The sequence below is a fragment of the Mauremys reevesii genome, linkage group 4 (assembly GCF_016161935.1).
Source record: "Mauremys reevesii isolate NIE-2019 linkage group 4, ASM1616193v1, whole genome shotgun sequence".
NCBI lineage: Eukaryota > Metazoa > Chordata > Testudines > Geoemydidae > Mauremys > Mauremys reevesii.
This window is the reverse complement of record NC_052626.1, coordinates 49,144,783-49,171,567: the sequence shown is the minus strand read 5'-3', so window position 1 is coordinate 49,171,567 and position 26,785 is coordinate 49,144,783. Positions and strand designations below refer to the sequence as shown.

Here is a 26,785-nt window from a genome sequence, read left to right as displayed (position 1 = left end):
TCAAATCTGTCTGCTTTCCTGCCTGCCTCCTCTGGTCCTCCAGTATTGACCTCCTCTGTCTCACCCTTGTTGACTCTTCCTAGTTAGATGTTAAAGTTTCAGTTGTTTTGCTAATTCCTTTCTGGAATGCCCTCCTCAGCCATTGAGTCACTTCCTCTTAAAGAAAACAGGAGTACTTGTGGCACCTTAAAGACTAACAAATTTATTTAAGCATGAGCTTTCGTGAGCTACAGCTCACTTCTTCGGATGCATAGAATGGAACACACAGACAGGGGATATTTATACACACAGTTTTTCATGTTCTCTGTGTATATAAATATCCCCTGTCTGTGTGTTCCATTCTATGCATCCGAAGAAGTGAGCTGTAGCTCACGAAAGCTCATGCTTAAATAAATTTGTTAGTCTTTAAGGTGCCACAAGTACTCCTGGTTTTTTTGCGGATACAGACTAACACGGCTGCTACTCTGAAATCTGATTCCTCTTAAAGCTTCACCTTAAAACCTTAATGGTTGCTTTAGCCTGTGCTAAACCCAGCTCCCCTTTCCATATTAGCAGATTCTTCAATTCTCCACTGACTGTAGTTATTAATCTGCAAGAACACATATTTAGCCAAGTCAGCCTTTTTTTCTTACTCAACTTCATCTTTATGTGATGTTTTCCCCTTTCAAATCCCTGTATCAAACTGTGCTATCTGTGATATCTTTCTGCATCTCATCATAAAGTATTCTGTGGTACTACATGTGAAGGGCCTAATATAAAAATATATATATATATTAACAAGGTAATTTTAAAGAATTAATCTCCATGTTTAAAACTGAAACGAGTGGAAGACAGTGAGATCTCGTTATCAGTATCTAGGGAAGACTGGGAAAGATTATTGCTCTTAAAAATAAGATTAACTCTGTGGCAATGTCAGTACATAATTTTGAGATCGTGTGGTTTCAGTGTTGTTTCAATAGACATGCAATGCTCCTTGGTAGTTAAGAAGCTAGGATAAACTTTTTGCTCCTTGCTTCTTCCCTGATTTCCCTAGATTAGTAGGGGGCTGTGGGAAGCGGTGCGGGCCAAGGGATGTACTGTCCGCCCTTCCCATTGGCCTGGAGCATCAAACCGTGGCCAGTGGGAGCCACGATCGGCCGAACCTGCGGACGTGGCAGGTAAACAAATCAGCCGGCTGGGGCTTTCCCTGAACAAGCGGCGGACCGGCTTTGAGAACCACTGATCTAGACTAGGGCTCAGCAACCTTTCAGAAGTGGAGTGCCAAGTCTTCATTTATTCACTCTAATTTAAGGTTTCGCGTGCCAGTAATACATTTCAATGTTTTAGAAGGTCTCTTTCTATAAGTCTGTAATATATGAATTAAAGTACCAGTTGCAGTGGTGGTCTTCGTGATGTAAACAGTTGTCCAGTGGAAACTGAACTGAGACTGCCAACTCACTTCTGGCCATCGAACAGATCTCAGGTGGTTATATCTTCTTTATTATTGAAATGAGCTAGATTTGAACTAGTGATGTAGAAATGGAAAGCTCTGCATATCACTACTCATCTCTTGAGCTAATTCCCCATATATAAAATTATCTTATTACTGAGTCATAGAATTAACTTAAGCCAAGTAATAAAAACAGCATTAGTCATAATAAGAATGCATACAAAGAACATATCTATCTATCTATCTATCTATATATATATATATAAATGAATAGATAAGAATCACATGGTAAGAAATGCAGTCGCCTACATGAGTAGCTTGGGGATAGGTCCAGGATGGGAGAGAGAATTGGGGATTTTGCCCCAAAAATACAGAGATGGAATTTTTTTTGTTTATTTTTTTACGTACACCATTTCACAGATCACTGTAACATCGTATAGATGCACAACTCATTTAACCAGATACTGCATATATATTTGTAGCTAAAAAGAAATAATCTTTTTCTAATTTGTGTTTCATAGAAGCAAAACAGTGAATTAAAATTTGATTTTTTCCCAAAATTTTGCATGCATGTGGTTTTTAGTTTTCATGAGGGAACTTGTCAGTTTTGTTTAAAGAAGCATTTTTAAATTAAACTACTTGGTATCGATACTCAACTTTGGCATAATTTTTAAAACCAGATTCCTAAAGTATGCTTGTATGTTTTCTCTACAAAGCCCTGCATTTGTACAAGTAAATCAGGTAGAGTGTTAACTCTAGTTTGTCTGTGCAGAAGTATCTGTATGTGCACATTATCTACATGTGCAAAACTTGTGGGCATCATTTTGGATACCAGCTTCGAGGCTGATAGAAAAAGTGAGTTCTTTGGTAACCAAAATAATACACCTCTACCCCGATATAACGCGACCCGATATAACACAAATTCGGATATAACGCGGTAAAGCAGCACTCGGGGGCCAGAGCTGCGCACTCCAGCAAATCAAACAAGTTCAATATAACACAGTTTCACCTATAATGCGGTAAGATTTTTTGGCTCCCAAGGACAGCGTTATATAGGGATAGAGGTGTACTTGTACATTCCTACAGATGTTAGTCAATTACCATGTAGTGAAGTGGATAGTCTGCTTCAGAATTTAAAAAGAATAGGTTCAAATTCTTCTAAGGTTGTATTTTTACTAAAGCTATGATTAACTTTTATTCTATCAGTATGATTCTACATTAGAAAATTGGTAAGAAGTAAAAAATATATGATCCAAAACATTTCACGTGTAAAATAATCCAAGACATAAAAATTTTTTTATCCATATAAAGATACAGTATCTTTAAGATCTGCCTCTTGACACAAGGATTATCTATATAAGAGGTCAGATTAATGAAGGCACCTTTAAGACTAAGGTCTGCCTGCAATAGGATCCATACTTTATATATCTATATCTGCACATGCGTGTTTTATATTGCTTTGTTGGTAACTCAGAAAACAAAAAACAAACTTTAACCTAAGCTTCCTCCCCTGGCTTGAATGTCCCTAGAGTATCCATCTAGGCCTTCCTCTGTACTAATTCCTTTTGCCCAAAATGATCATTCCTACAAGGCCAGGTGCAGTTGAAAAGCTGTATCTGTCACAGTCATTTAGCACTGAACTTCAGCTTCTTTATTTAGGATTCTAACAGGGTGGGTCAACAACATAAACACCCCAACATAAACAGGCTCTGCAGTGTTTAGAAGAGATGGAAAGATTGGCAGTTTTTCACCAGTTTGTCATCACCACCAATGAAATCCTGCAGTAATTTACACTGCTTCCTCTACACTGTTGACTTCTTTTTCATTCAGGGTATTCCACTGCCAATTAGGGGAGAGCTTTGCAGCATAGCTACTGTAAGAGCCATGCTGTCCAGGAGAGATAAGGAAATGTGGGAGACAGTGCAAGGCAGGTATCAGAGGGGTAGTCGTGTTAGTCTGGATCTGTGAAAGCAGCAAAGAGTCTTGTGGCACCTTATAGACTAACAGACGTTTTGGAGCATGAGCTTTCGTGGGTGAATACCCACTTCATCGGATGCATGGGTATTCACCCACGAAAGCTCATGCTCCAAAACGTCTGTTAGTCTATAAGGTGCAACAAGACTCTTTAGTGCAAGGCAGGAGGCCACCACATGAATCCCTTGAAATTTGCAATATCTGGGGGACATCCACAAGTTTAAGTGGTGGAACTCACAGCCTTGTCAATTGGGGTGGAGTGAAATGACATGCTCCTGTATATTCCCCTTCTCCCCCGTACTCCAGTGAAAACTTATCTGATTTGGGAAGCTATGGCTATGTATTGCTCAGGGAATATTAAAGGTAGTGAGATTGTGAAGCCTGTGGTCTCAGGTATTATTTCTCAATTAAGGTGATATTTTTATCCAAGGACAATATTTATACAGCTCTTGCTCAAGAATTTAGTCATTAAACATTTGTTGTTGTCTTTTGTTTTTTTGGAGTGATGTAACTCTGCCCTGATACTTTTCTGAAATAGGTCATTTGTGCTGTGTTGACCAGTTGATTTGTTGAATGTACATTGCATTTGTGCATGTGCACAAGTCTGATTTCCTGACTTCTGTGGTTTTTGTTACATGATTTTTCCAGTATCTATTAAAAAAATTATTTAGGTCACATGGTGCTATTTTAAAGATTAGAAATGCCCTTAGTGCATCTTATAATAATTAAAATGTTTTGTCTGATGATGGGCAACATTGAAATAAATATTTTTAAATCCTTTCAACTCCTTCAACTATTTATTTCATTACTTTGTATATCAACCTTGTGATTGGCAAATGCATACTTCTGAGGTTATAAATATTGCATATATATTTACTTAGCTGTAAATAGGTCATTAATCTTCACTTCTTAGGGGATGACTTCTCACTCCAGATTTTATGACGTCATCCCCCAAACTAACTAGTGAAGATAAATTTCATATCAAAACCTAAACTGCAATGTCTAAGCAATTACTCAGACTACACTGAGGATAATGAAATTACCTTCCTGAGATATAGGTGACCTTAATACTTATAAGTGGCTTTGCTGTCAAGAAATAATTAGGTTACATATATCATCATAGGTAAAGTCTGTATCCTCAGAGTTATTGCATATGTGGTGTACACATGTTTAATACTGTTTGCTTTAAATTCATTTAATATGTTTTAGCTATTATTGTGACTAATCTCTTTATGTGCTAAACTGTGCTGAACTGCCTAGATAGAGACTTTCTTTCCTAACAGTGAGTGAGAAGACCAAGGACATAAAGATACACCCATCCATCAGTGCCAAAACCACCTATTCCTTCACTGAGAACAATTTAATCATCATAAAAAATTCCAATCTCCCTTTTCGGCCTGTCATTATTTCACATGCAGAATATTGCTTGCATTATATTTAAATGTCCACACACAGCCTTGTGGTCAAGGCAGTGAGCTGGGAAGCAGGCTTCAATTCCAAACTTTACTACAGAATCCTGTGATTTTGGGCAAATTACTTAATCTGTCTGGATTCAGCTCCTGGTCTATAAAAAGGAGTTAATACTTTACACAGGGATGTGATGAACTAATTAATGTTTGAGGGGTAGCTAGATACTATGATGATGGGAACTATATAAAGTACTATATATATATTGGTAGATTCACAGTACCAATAACATTGTCCTTTTCTGTGAACTATAGCCATTTTCCATTTTTATTTTGGATTAACAAGGATAAGGATGGTGATTGTCACATGGTCTCAGATAATATCAAAATACTGAAATCATGACCCAGTTTTGCAATCATTACTCACAATGAGTAGCACTACGCATGTAGTCATAGATGTAAATGGGATTATTCACGAGTGAGCACTACCCAGAGTGAGTAATGGTTGCAGAACCAGTACCTAAACTTGTAGTCAGTATTGTCTCCAAGACTGACAGAGGTTCCTGCTGAGGCCTCATCAGAATAACTGATGTTTCTGTGGGTAACTTCAAATACTGTATTCCAGGGAATTTCTGGTGTAATCTGAAAAATAATAGACACACGGCAACAGTGTTGTAGGTGTGGCTCAATCATCATTTCAGTTATACACTGTGGAAGATATTGTCTGGCTACAGAGCATGTCTCTGCAATGGCAAACAGGACTTGTAAAACCCCTTAGCCATCTAGGGTAGAGTTTCTCCCTCCTGGTGCAGGCAACATGGAGGTCAGATGTAAGTGGCCTGTAGTGAGTTAGTGATGGTCCCTCCCCCTCCAGCTCAGTGGGAGACCACTCTGCCTCATTACCCTCTGGAGCGCCACCACCATCAGGGATTGGGCTCTTAGGCAGGGCAGGACCAACAAACAGTTTTAAAGCTCAGGCCCTCACGCAGGGCGGCCAAGAGACACAGGCTTGTTGGCCTAAGGTGGGGAGGCTGCTACACCAAGGGTCCTAACAGCGGCAGAGTGTTCCAGCAGTGGGTCAGCAGGGAGCCAACCAAAACATGCTGACATAGTTTCCCTGGGCTACTTCCTACAATCCCCTTGCTGGGTACCTGCACTCTACAGGCATCCTCCATCTACTTGGGATATGTGGCAAGCAGTAGACTTGGCAGCTCTTCACTTGGGTCAGTCTCCTCCAGGGGCAGGGCGTGGTGTGGCACGGGTTCAGCTGCAGCAGCCTGGAGACATCTGCTCCTTTCCCTGGCTCAGACTGAACTGGGTTAGAGGTTAGAGACTCTGCCTTTTATACTTCCTGTCCCACCCATTGGCTTCTGGCGGGAGGGGCAAGTCTGGCCTGGCTTCACCCACCAGGGATCACAGAGTGACTCCTCCCCACTCCAGCTCAGCGGGAGGCCACTCCGCCTCACTACATGGTCCTCTGTAGGCCCCTTGCAATTCCTGACATCAGGAGTGGGAGGCATAGCACAGAATCTCAGCCTATCTCTTTCAGAGGCCTGGAACCTATATGTGTTGATACTCCCCTCTTGGCTCGAATTTGACAAGCAAATGTTTAATCAAGAAGCCCGTTTTTAAAATATGTGATCAAAAAGCTGGTAGTAACAATCAACTTAATTATATTGGATATACTGTGTGTATTATTAGTTCTATTAGACTGTGGAATAGTGTTCAAATGTAAGTAAGGCTGTGAGTACTGGCACTTAAAACTTAAAACAGGACTGGACAAAAAGAAAAACTGTATATTATTGGGAACAATCTTGCATTGGTAGCAGCATGAACAAGATTATTATTATTTCTAGCGGAGCACCTAAAGAACCCAATCAAAGTCCCATTGTGCAAGCAACATAGACGGTCTTTGCGCTAGAGAACTCAATCTAAGAACCTAGTTCCATGTTTAATTTCTGTGGGCTTTATGCTCCCCTCTGTAGTAAAAAGGTTCAGAAAGGGCTGAGATTCACAAAAATATACTACAAAAATAGCTGTATAGGTTAATACATAAAATGCTACCTAGTCATGAAGAAAAAAAATGTTTATTGCCAGAAACATCTACTGAAGAGATGCAGAAAATGGGGATGAAATATTCAAGAAAATGGAGAGCCCTGCACTATTACACATATGGCAGCATCTGCAGGAGTGGCTAAAATGAATGGAAGTATTCAGCTAATTGTTCCTAAGTTCTTTGCAGTCTGAGATAGCACCCGCTCATCTTCAGCATTTGCAAATGGTCAAAGTATGCTGAAATACTGTATATAAACGTTCATAAGCCAAAAATTTTTGGTAAAAAAAGTGAAGCATCAAAGAGCGGGGGTCAGCTTATCAATGGGTCTACACCAAAATTTGATGATTTTAAACTCTATGGAATTATTGAATTGAATATCTAATACATTGTCGTTTTGTTTACCTGGAGTGTTCGCAGGCAGGGAGCCCCTGAGCTCCCAGTGGCCACGGTTCGCCGTTCCCAGCTAATGGGAACTGTGGAAAGGAGTGGCCAGCACGTCCCTCAGGCCGCGCTGCATCCTGCAGCGCTTATTGGCTGGGAATGGCAAACTGCAGCAACTGCAAGCTGAGGGGCTCTGTGCCTGCTAACGCTTCAGGTAAACAAAATGTCCAGGCCCACTAGCGGCTTACTCTGACAGACCGGGAGCTAAAGTTTGCCAACCCCTGAAATATAGGGTCAGCTTATGAAAGGGTCATACAGTTTTTGCTATTTTTACCTATCCATATTGGGGGGGGTCAGCTTGTAAACGAACGGGCTAACGAACGAGTATATACGGTATCTGTTGAAAAGGTTGTATTGTGTGAATGTTTGCTGACAGCATGTTGTTCTGATTTATTCTATTTTCTGAATTGCTTCCCTTTCAACTTTCTGTATTAATGTACATTGTTTTTCCAGGATAGTATATATTGTATTGGGGTTTTGCCCTGGCTTCTCTCACATTTCCTTAGGCCACACCTGCTTGCTGAAATTTGCAGTTCTTATGGAACCATTTTTTGATGTTACAGCTTAGTAAAGCACCAGGTAGGCAGCATGACTTGTTGGTTAGAATTTCGAGACTGCTTTTGCAGCAAGTTGCTACACTTTTAACACACAAACCACAGGAGCATACAGGCCAGTAAGTCCAAACAGCTAGAGAAAGACAGATGGAAAACATTACTGCGGCTGGTTTCTGGTATTTAAAAAAAAAAGTTCTAACTTAAAACCCGTTCATTTTTAAAAATTATATTTTGCAGGCTATTAGTCTGCAACTTGGAAAAGCTTTTTGTATTTTCTTTGAAATATATAAGATGGCCGTTTAAAAGGCAGCTTTTGCATATATATTCAACCCTCTTTTAATAGAATTTTTCATTAGGTATTGTGTGTAGAATATATACTATGCTCCAAACTGCATTTCAGTGGCATTTTGTGTTAACATTTATTTAACCCAAGTTTGTTAACCCAAACTTTGGCCGTCTAAGATCCACAGACATCTCATCAGGAGCCTAACGGTATATCTATACTACAGCTGGGAGTGTGCCTCCCAGCCCATGAAGACAGACTCATGCTAGCTCGAGTAGAGCTAGCATGCTAAAAATAGCATGGATGTTGCTGAAAGAGAAGTGGCTCGGGCTAATCACCCGAGCTCAGACCCAGGGGGTCGGACAGACTTGGACTCTAGTGGCTAGCCCTGCTATTTTTAGCATGCTAGCTCAAGTGGAGCTAGTGCAAGTCTGTGTACCTAGGCTGGGAGGCAACTTCCAGCTCCACTGTAAACGTACCCTAGGAGTCACTTTATATTATCTAAAGATACTGCCTTTATCTTTAGTACATTGATACAGACTGGAAAATACGGGTCTTAGTAGGTCCTAATGCTCAGATCAAGATAGACAATTGTGTACTAGGACCCCTAGTCCCAGGAAGCTGACACTGTATTAAAGAACGCACAGTCATATATCACGTTATCATATTCTGTGCTTTGGTCACCCCTCATTAACAATAGTTCCACTGAAACTGCTAGATATTAGGTCACCAAGTTAAGAAAGAGTGAGCAGGCCTACTTTGTGTCTCTGAGCTAGCATACACTGCATTAATCTTATATATTGGTAGGATACTGACTGTGTGAATTGCTGATTCAAAGTACCCATATTGGTTAGGATGCTAGCAGAAAAATGTGCAAGTAGCCATGTTTCCAAGGGAAAATTGTCCACTGCAGTTCACAGAACTCCTAATGTGAAATTAACTATTATTGCTAAAATGGGTCTCTGTTGTATATTTTGCACTCACATTTGCATGAAAAAACTGAAGTTGTGCTGGGGGAATGAGAGCAGAATATGCTTTAGACATTTGCACTGTGTATATGGGGCCAATTTCTAGCACTAAACTTCCACTTAAACAGATGTATATTGAAACTAAAAAGTAAGGTAAATATGTGAACGTGTTCTGGCCAACTGCACAAACATCCCTGCGGATTAATCCACAAGAGTAATCTTCATGTGTGCACACTTTAAAAGATACCATTTGGGAACCACTATGGTAGCGTGGGTTCCAACCCAGCAGCGGGTAACAGGAAGGTTCTAGATGGATTGCAATGGCCAGGACCAGATTAATCCATCTCTGGGCCCTGGCCTTTGCAAACATACACTCCTCCTGGCCCACTGCAGAGTTGAGGCCCTTGCAGGGGAGGGCAAAGAGGATGGAGTAGGGTTGTTAAAGCAAGGTCACCCTGCAGTGGTGGCTGCTGTCCCACAGGTCTGGGCCCAGCTCCCCGTTCCAGCATTGTGAACTGGCGCACAGGGGCTCAGCACCATGTCTCGATGCCACTTACTTAGGTTTGGTTCAGCTGCCCCTCTGTCATGATGGAGGGGTGGCCAGACCTGACCTGAATGGGACTTCAACCCCATGCACCAGGTCACAATGCTTAGAGCAGGGAGCGGGGCCCAGCCATGCAGGACAGGAGCCCTCACTGTGGGGTAAGTGCAGGGCAGACTTGCTCTCCAACCACCCCCACCAGGGCCAGGGCAGGATTAGGGTTGTGATAGTTGGGGCAGACTGGTGCATATATGTAATGGCAAATCATAAAAACAGAGAAAATGCAGTTGGTAGGTTGTTCTGGTAAAACGTTTGGGAAGCACTGCAAACATTGCACTGCACTGCACTACCAGATGACAAGGCCAATGAGGTGAAAGATGGCTACACCCCTGTCACCTAGGCCCCCCTACTCGATATCTACAATCATAGAGTAACATTTTTGTACGTTTAGAGAAGTCCAGGATCAGGAGAACAATCTGTTCTGTCCTTTCCTGTGACCCAAGGTTGTTCCTGCAAACACATAGGCACAATTACTAGCCAGAATTCGACCCTTGAAACCCATTATAAACACTGGGGAGGAAAATGCTGCCCTACATTTACAGTTTCTAGTGGAATTAAAATCCTTTAACATTCATATGCGGCTTTCTGCCAGTGTGTTGTGAACAAAAAGGATAGCACCTATGTATATGGTTAATGCTTTTAAGAGAGAATACCCTGAAGTAAGTAATGTTTACTAAGCGTTTACAAGGAAATTTGGTTGGAGAGAAGGCACAGCATATCGGTTAACTGCATGAATACTAAACTCAGACTAATTCTACACCAGACTAATTCTACACAATGCTCACAGGTTTAATACAGATATTAACATACTAACTCTCACACGGGTCGACGCGGAGAGTTCGACTTCTTGGATTTCGAACTATCGCGTCTAATCAAGACGTGATAGTTCGAACTTCCCACGCGCTCCGGTCAACTCCGGAACTCCACCACCGCGAACAGCAGTGGTGGAGTCAACCTTCGTTCCCGTGGCGTCTGGACTGGTGAGTAGCCCGAACTAAGGTACTTCGACTTCAGCTACGCTATTCGCGTAGCTGAAGTCGCGTACCTTAGTTCGACACCCCCCCACTTAGTGTAGACTAGGCCTAAGTTATGTTATCCCATTAGAAGTCTCTTCTTTACTAGTAAAATGATACTTGCCCTTACAGCAAGAATCTGAAAATATCTAGATTGCTATCTTTGGTGTTATTGCACATTAGAAGAATCTTGGTTGGGCTTCTACTTGGTCAGCACTTTCATACAAGAGTGAGTTCAAATTAAAAACACCAACAGTATTAGGAAAGACAACGGGCTTGATTTTCTTCTTGCTTACATCAGTTGTACACTGACATCAGACCCAGTGAACACAAAATTCAACACCAACTACATGCTTCTTCAAAAGTGCTTCATAACTTCCATGTATCTTTTTTTGTTGTTGTTTTCTTCAGAAATACAGTTCCCGCTTACCTGCTTCCAGTAACAAAGAGACTATTTCTGAGCCGAACAGAAAAATGATAAAGTTTTTTCTCATGGTGAACAAACAAGGTCAAACGAGACTCTCCAGGTATTATGAACATGTGGAAATTCATAAGCGGACAATGCTGGAAGCTGAAGTAATCAAAAATTGCCTTTCCCGTTCAAGAGAGCAAGTATGTTTTTTTTTCTTCTGATCTAGCCATTTTATTTGAAATAGAACCAAGAAAAGAATATTACACAGTGAACTACATTCAAGAAATATTAGAATGTTTTGTGTTGGGTTTTGCTGCCAGGGTACTTCTTGACATGAAAGTTCATATGTAAATCTATTTTCTTTTTCTCTATAGTTGGTTTATTCTAAATGTAGTGTAAGAATCAGCTTCTTTCAAGAAAACCCATTTTTTTCCCCAAACATGCTATAGAAATTGATATATGTGTGCTGTTTCTAACTAATAGAAACAAAACTTGCACTTCTCTTTAATGCTAACATTGCTCTGTATTCCTGAAATTGCCGATATTTTGTCCATGCAGCCTTCCTCAAGGTCAGATGGCTAAAATAATGGTGTGGCTTTGTGCCATATTCTAGATGAATTACTATTAAGGAATTCTGTCCTGATTTGGTATATGGTTTCCAAGTTATCCAACTCCAGAGTTGATGAGTAAAAATACAATTGTTTTCTTATAGAACTTGAATGAGTTTTGAGGATTTTTTTTTTAATATCTTCCATTTTACCAGATACAAAAGTCCCTCTTTTTACAAACATATTGGCAAATTCTAGACATGCTGTACAAAGATATGATACTTGAAATGAAGTTTAGAGGGCTCATCAACTCATGTTGAGCCAATATTACTAATACATGATAATGACACAGGTACTTGTACCTTTGTTAGCTCTGTATTGGATTATTCCTATACATTTTATATTCTACTGCATGTGAAGAACATTCAGAGACTTCAACTAATGTAGAATCTGTCTGCCTGCTCAGCTCAGTGGTGCTTCTCTCAAGGAGATCCTTGCACATGTTCTCTGCAGCCTGCACGGGCTCTCTATTGTTTTTGGGTGCAAGTCAAGGTGTTGGTTCTGATGTGTAAAGCACTAAATAGCCTGGATGGAATCCTGGCCCTATTAAAGCAATGGGAGTTTTGCCATTGACTTCAACAGAGCTCAGATTTCACTCATTTAGTCCTGGTTACCTCACAGTCCATGTCTCTCATCATATGATATTGCTGTAAATGAGACCAGCTGAAGTTCTTTGACCTACTAGCACCCCTAGTTAAACTGGGAATGGGCTGCAGGCAGTACCTTTCCAGAGACTGGAACTCAGCTCTGGAATTCACTTCCCTATTTGATCTTGTTGACTTTAGGGTGCTCTTCTCTTTCCTCAACTTATAAGAGAAGGTGAGTTGAAGGAGCAAAGTTATTATGCCTGATGGTCTGGGAGAATGTTATTGTTGATTTTAATGGGACTAATTGCATAGAACAGTACTATTCAATGTGCATAAGATGACAGAATATGGCTATTTGGGGTTTGTGAATTTTCCTTTCCCACTGATGTTCTATTGCCCAGAAGCAACATCTCACATGTTTTTAGGTATAATATACAATATTGAAAATAAGGGACAACCAGCTGGTGCCAAAGTGAACAAGATGGCATGTGTATTAGTTCTAAGACAGTAAAAGAGAGTTATTTATTTCTCCTGTGTTAGGAGTTGTCTAACTTCTGACAAAAAAAAAGTTGTGTAAATAATTAACAACAGAAGAGCCATACATATCCATTGTATGTCATTATTCTATTTGTATCTATGCTGAGACTAAAAGTAAGTGGTTATTGTATACTGCATAGACAAGTGTTTTTCAGGTTAGAAACCTGGTTTTCTTACAGAGGATTCCACCTCTTCCTAGGGAGGCTGAAAATTCCAGGGCAAAGGAGAAGAGGAATATATTTTTCTCCCTTGCCTAGATATTTTCACCAGACCTAGCACATTGACCTTTATATAATAGAAAGAAATTATCACAGCTCTGCCAAGCAGTAGTGGATGCAGTAATGCCAGCCCTAAAGATTCAAAAATCATGAGTCAGACCCTTTAAAATGGTAAGATTGTTTTTTAAAATCTCATGATTTTGAAGACAGACTTTGGGACTTATTTCCCTTCTGGTTTTTGAGCATTTGAGTTTCACATTTTCAGACTTCCGTCTGCAGCCACAAGGATTATAAACATATATTTTAATTTTTTTAATGAAAGCTGGGATACTCATGTAATTACATGGCTCCAGGAGTTGGGGCTTTAAGAAAAACACCGAATATTTCAATACTCAATAAAATGGCAAGATTTGACAATACTGCACAAATGTCAGGTTCTTGCAGGTCAGTTTCTCATTGGGGGATAAATCAATTACATGGAATGTGGGTATATTTTTACTGCAACTTGTTTATTTTACACTCTGCACACAAGCCCTAGAACAGAAGTGACCAGACAGTATACAGTCAATCCCCCCTTTCCAGAATCTCAGGAAAGACACCATTGCCCAGTTCCCAGGAAGGAATTTTGCCTCAATAATATACTCTAATTAGAGAGATTAAGGTTGAGAGAAAACTCTGCTGCTGTTTGCAACAGCTCCTCAAAAATATTCAGAAAACTAACAACAATACAGCATTTTTTTAAAGATTTAACAGTGCTCACATTTGAAGAAAAAGGATCTTGTGACACTGTGTAACAGCACCATCTGGTGACTCATGCCATAACAATATAGATTCTGAAATAGATGTTTGTTTTCTATTTTCCCCCACAAGTCTAAAGATAGAAAGCAAGAAATAGAAACCCATTGCCCTAATATCCTCTATCTATCAATATCACAGATATAATTTTCTACCTTTCAAAGTTTTTCTCCCTGTTGTCTTCTAAAATGTTTGTTTGGAGAGATAAGGGAAGAGAAGAGGGATGCCCAACTGATCCGCTGTGTAATCTTGAGCAAATCATTTTACCTCTGTGTGCCTCAGGTTTTTCATCTGTAAAGTGTGAATAAAACTCTCCTTGATATAAAGTGCTTTGAGATCCACAGATGTCTAAAGCCCTATCTAATAACTTAATATTTTATTAATTTCCTTTACCTTTGGAGGGAGATTGTGGGGTGAAGACTGAGAAACCCTTCATACTTTGTGGACTTGATTCTTCTTGGAAAATTGGAAAGAATCCAGTGGAGGGCAACAAAAATGATTAGGGGGCTGGAGCACATGACTTATGAGGAGAGGCTGAGGGAACTGGGATTGTTTAGTCTGCAGAAGAGAAGAATGAGGGGGGATTTGATAGCTGCTTTCAACTACCTGAAAGGGGATTCCAAAGAGGATGGATCTAGACTGTTCTCAGTGGTAACTGATGACAGAACAAGGAGTAATGGTCTCAAGTTGCAGTGGGGGAGGTTTAGGTTGGATATTAGGAAAAACTTTTTCACTAGGAGGGTGGTGAAGCACGGGAATGGGTTACCTAGGGAGGTGGTGGAATCTCCTTCCTTAGAGGTTTTTAAGGTCAGGCTTGACAAAGCCCTGGCTGGTATGATTTAGTTGGGAATTGGTCCTGCTTTGAGCAGGGGGTTGGACTAGATGACCTCCTGAGGTCCCTTCCAACCCTGATATTCTATGATTCTCTCCTTTACTCCACTGTAAGTCAGGAGTGACTTCATTAAAGTGAACCAGTTACACTCATGAAACTTCTGTAAATGAGAGATGGGGCCCTATGTGTGTACACCACAGAATATTTAATAAGAAAATTGTGTATTGTAACAAATTATATCTAATGTGGCAGTTAATGTTTAACCATTTGCATTTTTATCCAGTGCTCTTTCATTGAATATAAGGATTTTAAGCTGGTGTACCGACAATATGCAGCCCTTTTCATAGTGGTTGGAATCAATGAAACAGAGGTAAGAGATTACATTTAATCTGTGAAAAATGTAAGAAATGTGGATTTAAATTAATCTTTGAATATGCCTCTGTAGGTGGTTATGGCTGTCCCGCCGCGTCTGCCTCTGAGGGAGGCCATGCCTCCTTGCAGTCTGGTCTGCTAGAGGGAATTAGCGGTACTTAGTGGGCCCTGGCCTTCAAGCGGGAAGGGTCTACAAACAGTCTGGGCTCTGGCCAGCGGTCAGGCTGGAACAGTACTAAGTTATAAGCTAGCCCTCAAGTAGGGTGGGGCAGTAAACAGTAAGGGCTCTGGCCTGGAGTCAGGCAGAGCTGTAGTTGTTCATACGCCCAGCCTTCAAGCAGGGCGGGACAGTAAACAGTCAGGGCTCTGGCCTGCAGTCAGGCAGAGCGGGAGCCCCAACCACCATGTAAGAGGCTCCAGCAAGGGTGTCCAAGGAGCACAGGCCTCCTGGCTTAAGGAGGTGGCAGAGGGGATACAGGCCCACCCAACTCCACCACATCCCAGCCCAAGGCTCTAATAGTGGCAGAGTGGTCCACCATTGGGTCAGCGGGGATCCACCTGCAACACAATGACCTTGTATCAGGCCATCTCTTAACCAGACTGTCGTCTAGTTTCCCTGGGCTGCTTCCTACTCTCCCCCTCAGGTGTACATACATCCAGGGGTCGTCCTCCATTTCCCTGGGATATACCACCATGGGTAGTGGTAGCAGCTCCTCAATGGCAGGGGTCTCGGGAAGCTCATGCAGACCGTCGGGGAAGCTCTGATTCTCCTCAGCATCCCAGCTCCCACAGCAGAGAAGACATCTGTTTCCCTCAGCAGCTCCTCCCCAGTTGAGCTGCTGGGCTGGCCTTTTATACTTCCTCTTCCTGTCCCTCCTCTCCGCTTCCAATGTGCGAGGCATGGTCCTCCTGGCTCCACCTACCAGGCAGCTTGTGACATTCCCTCCGCATCCTCCTCTGAGGAGGCCACACCTCCTCACTACAGCCTCCTTTTCCATCTTCTTTCCCCAAGCAGTTTCACAATTTCTATTACAGAATTTCAAGGTGTCATTCTGAAAGCACCCTTATTTCTATCAAATATAAAGTGGTGTGGAGGAAAAGAAAGAAATAATCTCTTTGGACTTCTTACTACTACAGCAGTCTGAACTGCTGTCACATGGAGTTTCCTAATGAGTGTGATACTAATATCTTGCAAACTGATACTTGATGGATGGAGTTGGGGTTTTTCAACAGATATCAGCATCATTACAGCCAAGCCCAATGCCTGGTCTAAGGTGCTGTCCCAACTGCTTATTGTACTAGATGTCACTGGCCATGACAACTGGGTCCAGAGAAGCAATCAGCTGCCATTCTGATAGGCTAGGCAGATGTAGTGTTCTTGGTGAGAAAAAGAAGTGCTGTGATTGAAATTGACTATTATTTTAGGCTCTGATTCAGGAAAACAATTAAAGCATGTGCTTAAGTCCATTTGTGTTGAGGGCAACACTTAAGCACATGCTTACCTTTAATTTTCAGTGAGACTTAAGCACATGTTTAAGTGCTGGCCTGAATAACTTTGATTTCCCAAACTGGAACCACAGTCAGTAAAACCAAGGAGGATACTTCCCAATCTGGCCCTAATTCCTGTAACTTGGTATTTTTCTTTCAATTCATCTTAAACAAAAAAAAAAACAAGTTATAAGATTATAGCCAGATCTGAAAGTACCTACTCAATTTTGTACTAAATTCTTACACAAGGAAAAAAAAAACTCAGCAAAATTTCAGGATTTGGCTCCTTGAGTAAAAACTGCATTGGCCACAATAGGGTTTTTTGATGGGGAGGTTTGTGGGGTTGGTTTTTTTTGTTTTTTGTTTGTTTTTTGGAGGCAGGGGTCATTTGCCACCTGTGAGCCATTTTGGACAATTCAAGACCTGGAATCTGGTCTCAAGGAAGTTCTGGTAGCCAGGCCTGTAAACTCTCACAATGAGTGTGTCTACACAAGGATTATTTTTCTAAAATTTTCCCCCAAGGTAGCATTAGTATAGACAGAACTCCCGGTGATATGTCACCTAACCCGGCTCAGTGCAGGCCAATATGTCCTAGCGCTTAAAACACCAGCAGCTCATGGTTCTTTTTTGTAAACGGGCCTCCCACTGGTTGAGCTGAATCAGTGTGAACAACAATAGTAAACTTTAGGAAAAGTTTCCCAGTGCAGAGAAGACCAATATGATTGTGCACAGTGGAAGTAACGGAAATACTTATACTTTACTGTTAAGTGGAATAGCAAGGAGAAAGAGCTTGCTTAGATCTTTTGCTGGGAAGTCTTGTCTACACTGCTAAGTTTAGTATCCATTTTCCAGTTCCACCAGTGTTAGCAATGGTGTCATTGCTAATATACACCAAATTTGAGCATTTAGCATTGTTTTTTATGTCAGAGTCTACACTTTGGTATTTCATGACGTTATGCTGACAATGCCTGAGCCCACTGTATGTTAGTGTTCATACTGTTTCAGCAGCACTAGGTCTTTAAAATGAATACAAAAGGTTGTAATATAGTCATGGCCACGTGCCAAGGAGGATAGTGGCTGCTCATTGTTGTAATGCCGCTTTCTAGGTCAGCCGTAGAGTTGTTCGGCTTTGATATAGTACATAATAATAGTCTATGTACATTTCTACAGGTAATACTAAGAGAGCCTAAGCTTGCATACTTATTTGTGCTACTCACTAATTTTCTAATTGATTTCAAAGAAGCATGCATCTCACGTTGAAATAAAATATGAACGAGTAGCGTATCTTCTATCCATTGATTTAATGTTTCACTTGCTTTAAATTTATATTTCAGAATGAGATGGCTGTATATGAACTAATTCATAATTTTGTGGAGGTTTTGGACAGATATTTCAGCAGAGTGGTGAGTGAGACATAGAATCCATTGCAAAACATTTCCTTTCTTTGAAAGCCTTTGTGAACAGATTGTTCAGAGACAACATAAATGAAAGACGGGTTGGGAATCTTTGTTTATAAACATGTAAAATGTGGAGAGTTTTGGTGTGACTGTGACAACTGTAACAAGAGAGTATCAGGAAGTTTTTCAAAGTTCTTTACTTTGTAACATACAATAATATAAGTATATATGGCTTATCAACTATTAGACATTGAATGCAAAAATATTTGTGCTAGGAAACAGTCTTTTTGTATGTTTATCCACCAAATGGTCCTTCAGGAACCTACATGTATCCCACTCTGAATAGCCTCATCTACACTAGCTTTTAAACTGGTCTTTTCTATATTAGATTTATTTTTCTTAAAATTTCCCACCATTGCCACCCGCAGATAAGCTCCAATAGTGGCTAGAAGTGGAGAAAGCACTAATGTACCGTCCCAGTCAGAGCAGGGTTGGACAAAGCACTGATTGAAACACCAACTGCCAATCTATACTGGCACTCCCACTATTGCTACCATTAGTAACAAGGCAGCAGTGGGAATTTTTAAGAGAAAAGGTATTGTATAGATACCTCAGAGTTTGGGAATCAAGTTCTGATGTGGTTCCAGTCTGGCCACCCAGTGTGATCATAGACTAAAACACATGTTGTTTTACATGGTTCTGACACTATTTGGTCCTGTCCAAACAGGATGGACAAATCATGTTAAAATATATCTTTATCTAAATTTGTTTCTAACAGTTTCAGCATGGTTTTTTAATTTGGTTGGATATCCTACCCTTTCCCCAGCATGAGTGGCTCAAAGGCTCTGTGTAAGGGTGTGGCTACACTGGAAAAAATGTTCTTAACGTGGATTAGTTTAGGGTAGTAAAGACATGGAAACTCAGCTTTGAAGCTCACGTTCAGCCTCAGGCTGCCATATAGATTTGAACTTGAGCTGCTAAATAGAGTTAAAAGCTGAGTTGGCATGTCTTCACTGCTATTTTAACCTGTTAGCTAACACAGGTTATTTTTTTATTTTTATTTTTTTTTATTGTAGACATAACTTTTAGGGTATCCTTCCTCTGGCAAAAGAGGGTGGGTGCAGATCCTCCTTGAGTCCATCAACTCCATGGTGTGCCATCGATAACTGTACATACTAAAGATCAGGTTTATAACTTTGATTTCCAAATAATAATGCTAACATTTTCTACAGCAGACCTAGGCCAGCAGAGCTGATCTTAAAGCTACTCCATGTGTGAATTTGTTGACACAGAAGATAGATTCAGGCAAGGTTATCACCTTTACAGTACGGGTCAAATGGTGTTAGGAGTAAAATTCCCATCCAACTAACCATGCTCAGGCTAACAGAAGATTGGCCACTACAGTGTGCCCCAGTTCTGTAATGCATTGAGGTTGGAAACTCATTGCTACAATTGCAGTCACAACATTAGCACTCATATCAGGAATGGAATTTGATTTCTCATGTGTAGCAGAATTTACTAGCATTTTCTTTGTTTAATTGATCGAAGTCTGCTGCCAGCCTTTTCCTAAGTTTTAATGTTTTCAGCTGTGAATGAAAGTAGAGGCAGTATTAACATAGTAAAAGTCTGTCTGCCTTAGCACAAATATATTCTAGTACCTTGTGAATCTACCAACTTTAACAGATGCTGCACATCCATTTCTTGTACGTGTATATAGGCTAAAAGCTGACAATTATTAGCAATTTACTGATTGCATCATGCTACAGAACCTGCATTACTCAAAGCAGTTGGGCTTTAAAACTTGGAGAACTAAAAAGAGGGGTGGGTTAGAGAAATCACATACCACAGTTCTATTTTTAATAGCATATAACACATAGAATAAATAGCATGCCACTGAATAAGAGGCCTGTAATTCCAGATAGAGGTTCTGGTGGAGACCACAGAGCCAAGGGAATAAATTTGTACTGTATTAAATTAATGTTGAGTATTTACATAATTCCAGTATCAGAAGGGTGGCCGTGTTAGTCTGTATCCATAAAATCAACGAGGAGTCCGGTAGCACCTTAAAGACTAACAGATTTATTTGGGCATAAGCTTTTATGGGTAAAAAACCCACTTCTTCCATAAGCTTTCATGGGTAAAAAACCCAATTCTAGATCTGAAGAAGTGGATTTTTTACCCACGAAAGCTTATGCCCAAATAAATTTGTTAGTCTTTAAGGTGCCACCAGACTCCTCGTTGTTTACATAATTCTAGCAGCACTAAGTTGTGATGATGACAACACAAAGAGAAAAACAATGCAAAAAAAAGCAGAGAGAAAGAAAAGAACATATGTCCCTCTAGAGCAAGACAGTTTGTCATCTTTATATTTTTAGGTTTGCAAGTTTTAAACATTCTTGCATGTGCTATTTTTATCTCATGGAATTTCCATTCTTAAATTTAGCTATCAGACCTTATGCTGCTGTACCAGAGAAAACATTCACAGAATCAGGAGCAGGTTTTCAAAGCTACCTATGGGATTTGACTCGGGGACTCCCCTTGATTTTGATGGTAGCTACACAAATATAACCAGGCACACTGTTTGGAATCTGTGCCTCTTGGTGCACCGTGACCTTTTTTTAAAAAAAAAATCCTAAGTATAAAACTGAATTGATCAGTCACCCGAAGTTTGATTTTTGTGATATACAAAAACTTTTTTAATGGGGATGCTGAACTCGTTCAGTGGAGAGGACTGAATTATGGTTTTCTTTAGGGTCCATAAACCAGAGCTATGAGTTTCTGCCATATGATATCCTCAATCCACAGCAACCCTTTCACTATGTCAGTAGACTTTTGCATAAAAATAAAGGGTAGAATATTGGACCCTGAATCGGGGATAAGGAAGCCCAGTGGCAACTTCATCTCCCTTCTGGGAAGTTCCACCCTTCTATGGTAGAATTTTAATCACTGAGAAAACAAGGAGGGAACAGATGACACAGTAGAGCTCCACTGTTTGGAACAGAGCATTTTGCTGGGACTCAGGAGCACAGCTGCATCCACATCCCTATGCTCAGTTATTGTCTCACGCTGTCTCTCTTAAGACTCAGTAAGACAGCACTGCATAGTGTCATATGTTCAGAAAGTTTTATTGCTTGGCAACCATAATTCTTTGAAGTTTAATTTTTCAATAAAAAATAAATTCTGAAGAATCTTAACTTATCATGGAGGCTAACACATCACAAGCACTCAGATCCTGCATTAATGAGCATGATATAACTGAGCATGGACCTGCACAAACCACCAGAGAAAATCAAGCTGTCCTGGAAGTTTATATCTGTGCTCTGACAGGCCTTTCCTCTTTCCTCCAAAGGAGAAGTGGTATGTAATGCTTAATGACCATGAGGTGAAACAATTCACATTATCATCTGACTAAAACTAATACTCACCTATCTTTTTTTCTTCCAGAGTGAATTAGATGTATCCTTTCCAGTATGACCGCCAATCCATTTGTCATTTTCTGTATTCCTGTTCTTACTGCCTTATAGTACTACTTGGCAGACATTCAAGATAAAGCAGTGCCATGTTATGATTTAACAAATGAATATTGCAGCTAGAGTAAGTAGCACACTCCTGGGGTCTGGCAGCAGCAGCTGCTAATGAAGAACCTTCTATTTAAAATCTCAGTACCAATAGAAAGACAATGCTGGCGTGGAGCAATTTTTTTCTGAAGGTAACTTGTTAAATGAGATGGAGGGCTTAGTTCCAAAGAACAACTGTATAATCATGTTTGGATACTGAGAAGTGAGATGGGTTATTTTTTGGTTTGCTTTTTTGTTTTGCTATTTTTTGTAAATTTAAATACCTTGCCAATAACAAAGAAAGTTAACATCACAGTAGTGCCTTCAGCCACAGTAGAAAAAGGTTCCCACTATTACAGGATTAAACATGGACTATGATCCTGCTTCTGTGGAAGTCAGTGGAAGTTTTGCTGTTGCCATCAATGGGAACAAGAATATGCCCTTGATGGGGAATCTTGGGTATCATCATGACAGCAGCAATGATTGAAATGACATTGTCTTTGTACACACTTAACCACCCTACACTCAAATACTCAGAATCATGTTACTTCGATGCCTTATTCAAGGAGTAATATATAGCTAAAACATAGAAACATTTTTGTTATTTTTCATCTATTTGTTCTTACACTTCTTTACTGAAGCAGCAAAAGGCATCATATATAGTTTTTTCCCATAACTTTTTAAAAGCATGTACATCTACACATAAGCTAGGGAACAGACTTCACTGGAACTCTCTGGTCCATCTAGTAGTGTTAAAAAAAAAAAAGAAAAAGTACACTGTCTGTGGTGTATTCATGAAACATAAATTAACACCAGGAGAGTTCCCCCAAATTGAAACCAAAGAGTGGTGGATGGAATATCTGCCTTATGGGGTCCTGTTTTCATAATGGGAGTCTTGAGATCCACGGACAATTGTGCACTTACATTTTTGTATGTACTTAAACTGTGCTTTTTATTTAAGTGCTTTGTTGAAGAGGGATGGACTTAATTATGTGCGTAAATGCTTTGCTGAGTTGGGGACTAAACATACAATTTGGGTAATTGTACATACAAATGGCTACTTATGCCCCAGTATGGCTGTATTTTGTATATGTATTTATCCAAATTTAAACTTTAAATCATTTAGGGTGGTGACATTCCTGTGAATCCTAATTGCCTTTTGTCAGGATTTTCACACTATGAGGAATATTCTAACTAATGCATGGATAAGATTAATCAGATTTACACACACACACACTCTCTGTTGGCACAGTTAGTAGCTGAGAGATGCACACCTGGCAACCTGCTGCATGCATTACTTGACAACAGGGTAGGTGGTTACACACTTTAGGGGAACTCTGGTGTAGACTGAAGATGATTTTCAATACTGTTTCAGTGTGCTGAGAGCCTCTGCTAGCTCTTAAACCCATTTCACCTCTTTGTCAGAGACATCCCATGAGAGAATCATTTTCAGCAATGGTTCAAATTTCCAATTGTAAACCACCCTAATAGATTTGCCTGGAAATTTGAATGGGGGTTTATGGAGCATATAATTTGATAATATTGACTTAAGAAAAGGTTCTCAAATCTTGCTAGTACAACTATTGGGCCAAATTCATGCCTGGTGTGTCTCCACTTATGTATTAGGCCTCTTATCTTTAATTTTGTAGTACACCCGTACACTCTTTTTGGAGGGAGAGCAGTTTTATTTTAAAACAAACATTCTCCTTACAAGCTAAAAAATTCCTGTCTCATTTAGAAAAAAAGGAAGAACCTCTTGTGGGCTAGAAGGTATAGAAAAAACTAAAAGCCAATTCGTCAGTATGCTGAGTGAAGTGTGAACATGTGCCTATATAACTGGTGGTGGTGATGATGTGAACCATTCAGATTTGCATTTATTTTTGATAGCAGTTTGAATAGCAGATAAATAGACAGAGAACAGTATAACATTTGGACTACAAGTGCCTTAGGTATTATTGCTGTGCAAACTATTCCATCAAAATGCCATTTGTAGCATGTGAAATAACAGTCATGGCTTGGGAATCAATCATTTCTGTTGCCAAATAGCCTGAGTGACTCCAGTTTAATTCAGAATACCTGATGAAGAAATACAATGTGGATGGCTGTAGCAGCAAACGCATATGCAAGATATCATGTGTTAGTACACTGGGCATCTGGCTTGAGCCTGTGATGATTTCCTGCCTCTGTGGCAATGGCAACACTGGTGTATCCAAATCCACATGAATTTGGTTTTAAAAGTGATCGTGTCTACTTAATGTTGAAAACAAGGTGATAAGAACTGAAGATAACATGATCCAACAAATATTTTAAAATTGCAAAGAAAAATAATCAGAATGGTGATTACCACATATTCCAAATATATAATTCACCACGAGCTCTCCCTTCTGTGAGGTGCTAAGTACCCGCACCTTCCATTGATGACATTGTTCGACTGAGTCCCTAACTCCAAGCAATCTATATATTGGTATAATAGCTACATATGAAAGATGAGGGCAGCACCAATCTGCAGTGTAGAACACCAGGGGCTGCCTTAAGGCACCAGTTGCTCCAGCTCCATTACCGTATATTGCAAAAGCACATTATTAGTAAATGCTGGAAAATCCTGATAAATGATCATATTAAAATGTAAAGCATACATTAAAGGTACATTAAGGTTACACATTTAAAACCAAATTAAAAAAAAAATCAGGAAAAGCAACGTGAAGTTTCCATCCGCAATGTTAACGCTGTCAGCCTGCCCATTTTATATAACAGGAACAATAGCACACTAAGGTAAGACTGCTGCTGCCACTCATCAGGCCCCAAGAAACATACAGATGTGGACTTTATTTGCATCGTACATCTCTTGCTGCAGTTTTAACAACTTAAATTTGGGGCAAAGAATTAAGTAATCCAATTTAGCACTTGTGATTATTCTTAAATATTGCAGAAGCCCCACAACCTACAAAAGACTACCCCAATCTGAAATGAGGCAAGTTACAGTTCCTTAGATGTAACCTTCATCCAGGGAAATCAACCTTGATGGAAGCATGCATTTTGTATCGCAGTCAGATTCAACAACCTGTCTATACTCATTTACCCTGCTGCTTTTTAGCCCCAACTGCTCCCAAAGCACTCTAAATCTTTGAAAAAAGGGGTCAAGGGCCAAGAAAACCCAACTAAGTGAAAAAAAATTCCCAATAAATTAGCAAAACCACAATTAAATACTAATACTGTTCAGAGCACCCAACTAAGATGTTCCAGCAATCCCAGCTAAACCAAGATGTGCAACAATCCACTGGAAACCACTATCCTCCAGTCTGAACACAAGCAATAACTCCAGTTTTCAAGTCTCTGTAGAGATAATATATTGCAAGAGAAAACTTAATTCCTGGTCCCAATTAAAAGCCTGTATGTGTCACACAAATCTACCCTCCCGCCTGTTAACCAATCAACTACTGTACGGGAATGGATGGAAAAATTCTGCTGTTTCTCCTACAAGGAGCAATATATGCTTTACCCTAGCCCAAAAAAACTATGTGAAAGAAGAACCACCTTCCAAGTTAATGCTAAGATTTAAGTTGTTTACTGCCCCAAAAGTGTTATCATTTGTAATAATGTAAATTTAACAGGAAAAGTCAGTGTAACTTTCATTAAAAGCAAAGGGCTGGATCCAAGCTTTTCCTACCAAATTTAAAATAAGACAAGTAAGAGGCTGTATGAACATATATTTAGTCATATTTTTACCTGCACTTTTCATCAAATTAATGTTTTAATATATTCCCCAAGGCCACGTTCCTGAAAACATTTGTGTGTGTGCCTGCTTAACTTTAAGCACAAGTAACCCAATTACTGATTTCCATGGGATTACTTATGTGTAAAGTTTTGTGTAAGTAAGTGGTTGCAAGATCACAGCTTTAAACATACTGCACATAGCAACAATGAAAACTGATGGCTCTAGTCAATTAAAGGGTGATATTTTAGACAACCACTTTATTTTATTCAGTTCTGAGTAGCCATTTGTTTTGAGAGCAGCTTTTATATGTAAAGAGGCTAGATAATGGTTGAGACAAGTTTCTACTTTTAGTCTGGGGATTAGTTGTTCTGCACGTAAGAATCCACATGAAGCAAAGATCATGACATTTCCAGAACTATATTATAAATACGATTTAAAACAACTTCTACCAGATGTGCTGATGGACCATTTAAATGGACAACAGTGTTAATACCATTGATAATGAAATGTTTCTGTTTAGTGTGTTAATAGCCCTGATTTTTTATGCACAGAACCAGAGCTTAAGTGGGTCGGATTTTATTAAGCTCTTAAACAGCTGCAGTTCAGATGGTGTAGGAGCCACTTTCTGGCTGTGATGAGTCACTACAAGGATTAAGAAAGTGACAGTTGAAAGTGTTGTCACAACAGTTTCATGTAGACTAGATGCCGTTATGTGTAGGAGTTGTTAAAATTAAGAAAAGTTGGGTTTCTACAGTTTAAATTGACAAAACAAGGTTTATTCTGAACCAGATATAAGCCTATGAAAAAAACAGGTGTTTATGTTCAGGTTTCTTTCTGGATCCCCAGAGAACCAAGAGTCTGGAGACCAATTTCCTGAGTTAAGAAAATCATCGAGTCCCATTGTGGTTAGCCTACTATTTATTTCTGGGACAACTGAAAAACATTGATATAGGGAATTTCCCAAGTGAATCCGTCAGACACTCTAATGTCCACTAAAGTAGCAGTTTCAAACTTTAAGTTTGGGCAATTTTAAGTAGTCAGGAGGAAAATTATAAAGTTACAGTGTTGGTTCAATGAATAGTTTAGGCTCAATGTTTTTAAGTATATACTTTAATTTACACTGTAAAAGAATTGGATAAAATGGAAACCTAATAGGATTAATTTCAAATAATTATCACAGTAAGAGAGAAGCCCTCTCCAGGACCATGATGTATTGAACCAGCTAAAGCAGGGGTAGACAACCTATGGCACACGTGCCGAAGGCCGCACGTGAGCTGATTTTCAGTGGCACTCACACTGCTCGGGTCCTGGCCACCAGTCCAGGGGGCTCTGCACTTTAATTTCATTTTAAATGAAACTTCTTAAACATTTTAAAAACCTTATTTACTTTATGTACAACAATAGTTTGGTTATATATTATAGACTTATAGAAAGAGACCTTCTAAAAATGTTAAAATTTATTACTGGAACGCAAAACCTTAAATTAGAGTGAATAAATGAAGACTCGGCACACCACTTCTGAAAGGTTGCCAACCCCTGAGC

General features: G+C 39.8%; 1 protein-coding gene across 4 annotated transcripts in view; it reads left to right on the top strand.

Annotated features, from left to right (window-relative positions):
* The window catches only part of AP4S1 (adaptor related protein complex 4 subunit sigma 1), a 42,458-nt gene that overhangs the window by 9,560 nt on the left and 6,113 nt on the right, over positions 1–26,785 (top strand). For 3 of the 4 annotated variants that reach the window (XM_039534096.1, XM_039534098.1, XM_039534097.1), the window contains exons 2-5: positions 11,137–11,337; positions 14,998–15,084; positions 17,909–17,977; positions 21,416–21,427. In XM_039534096.1, coding sequence (XP_039390030.1) covers positions 11,137–11,337; positions 14,998–15,084; positions 17,909–17,977; positions 21,416–21,427 — 369 coding nt within the window. Of the gene's footprint in view, positions 1–7,802; positions 7,886–11,136; positions 11,338–14,997; positions 15,085–17,908; positions 17,978–21,415; positions 21,428–26,785 lie in introns of those variants that run through there. The other variant, XM_039534099.1, reaches the window with a different exon arrangement.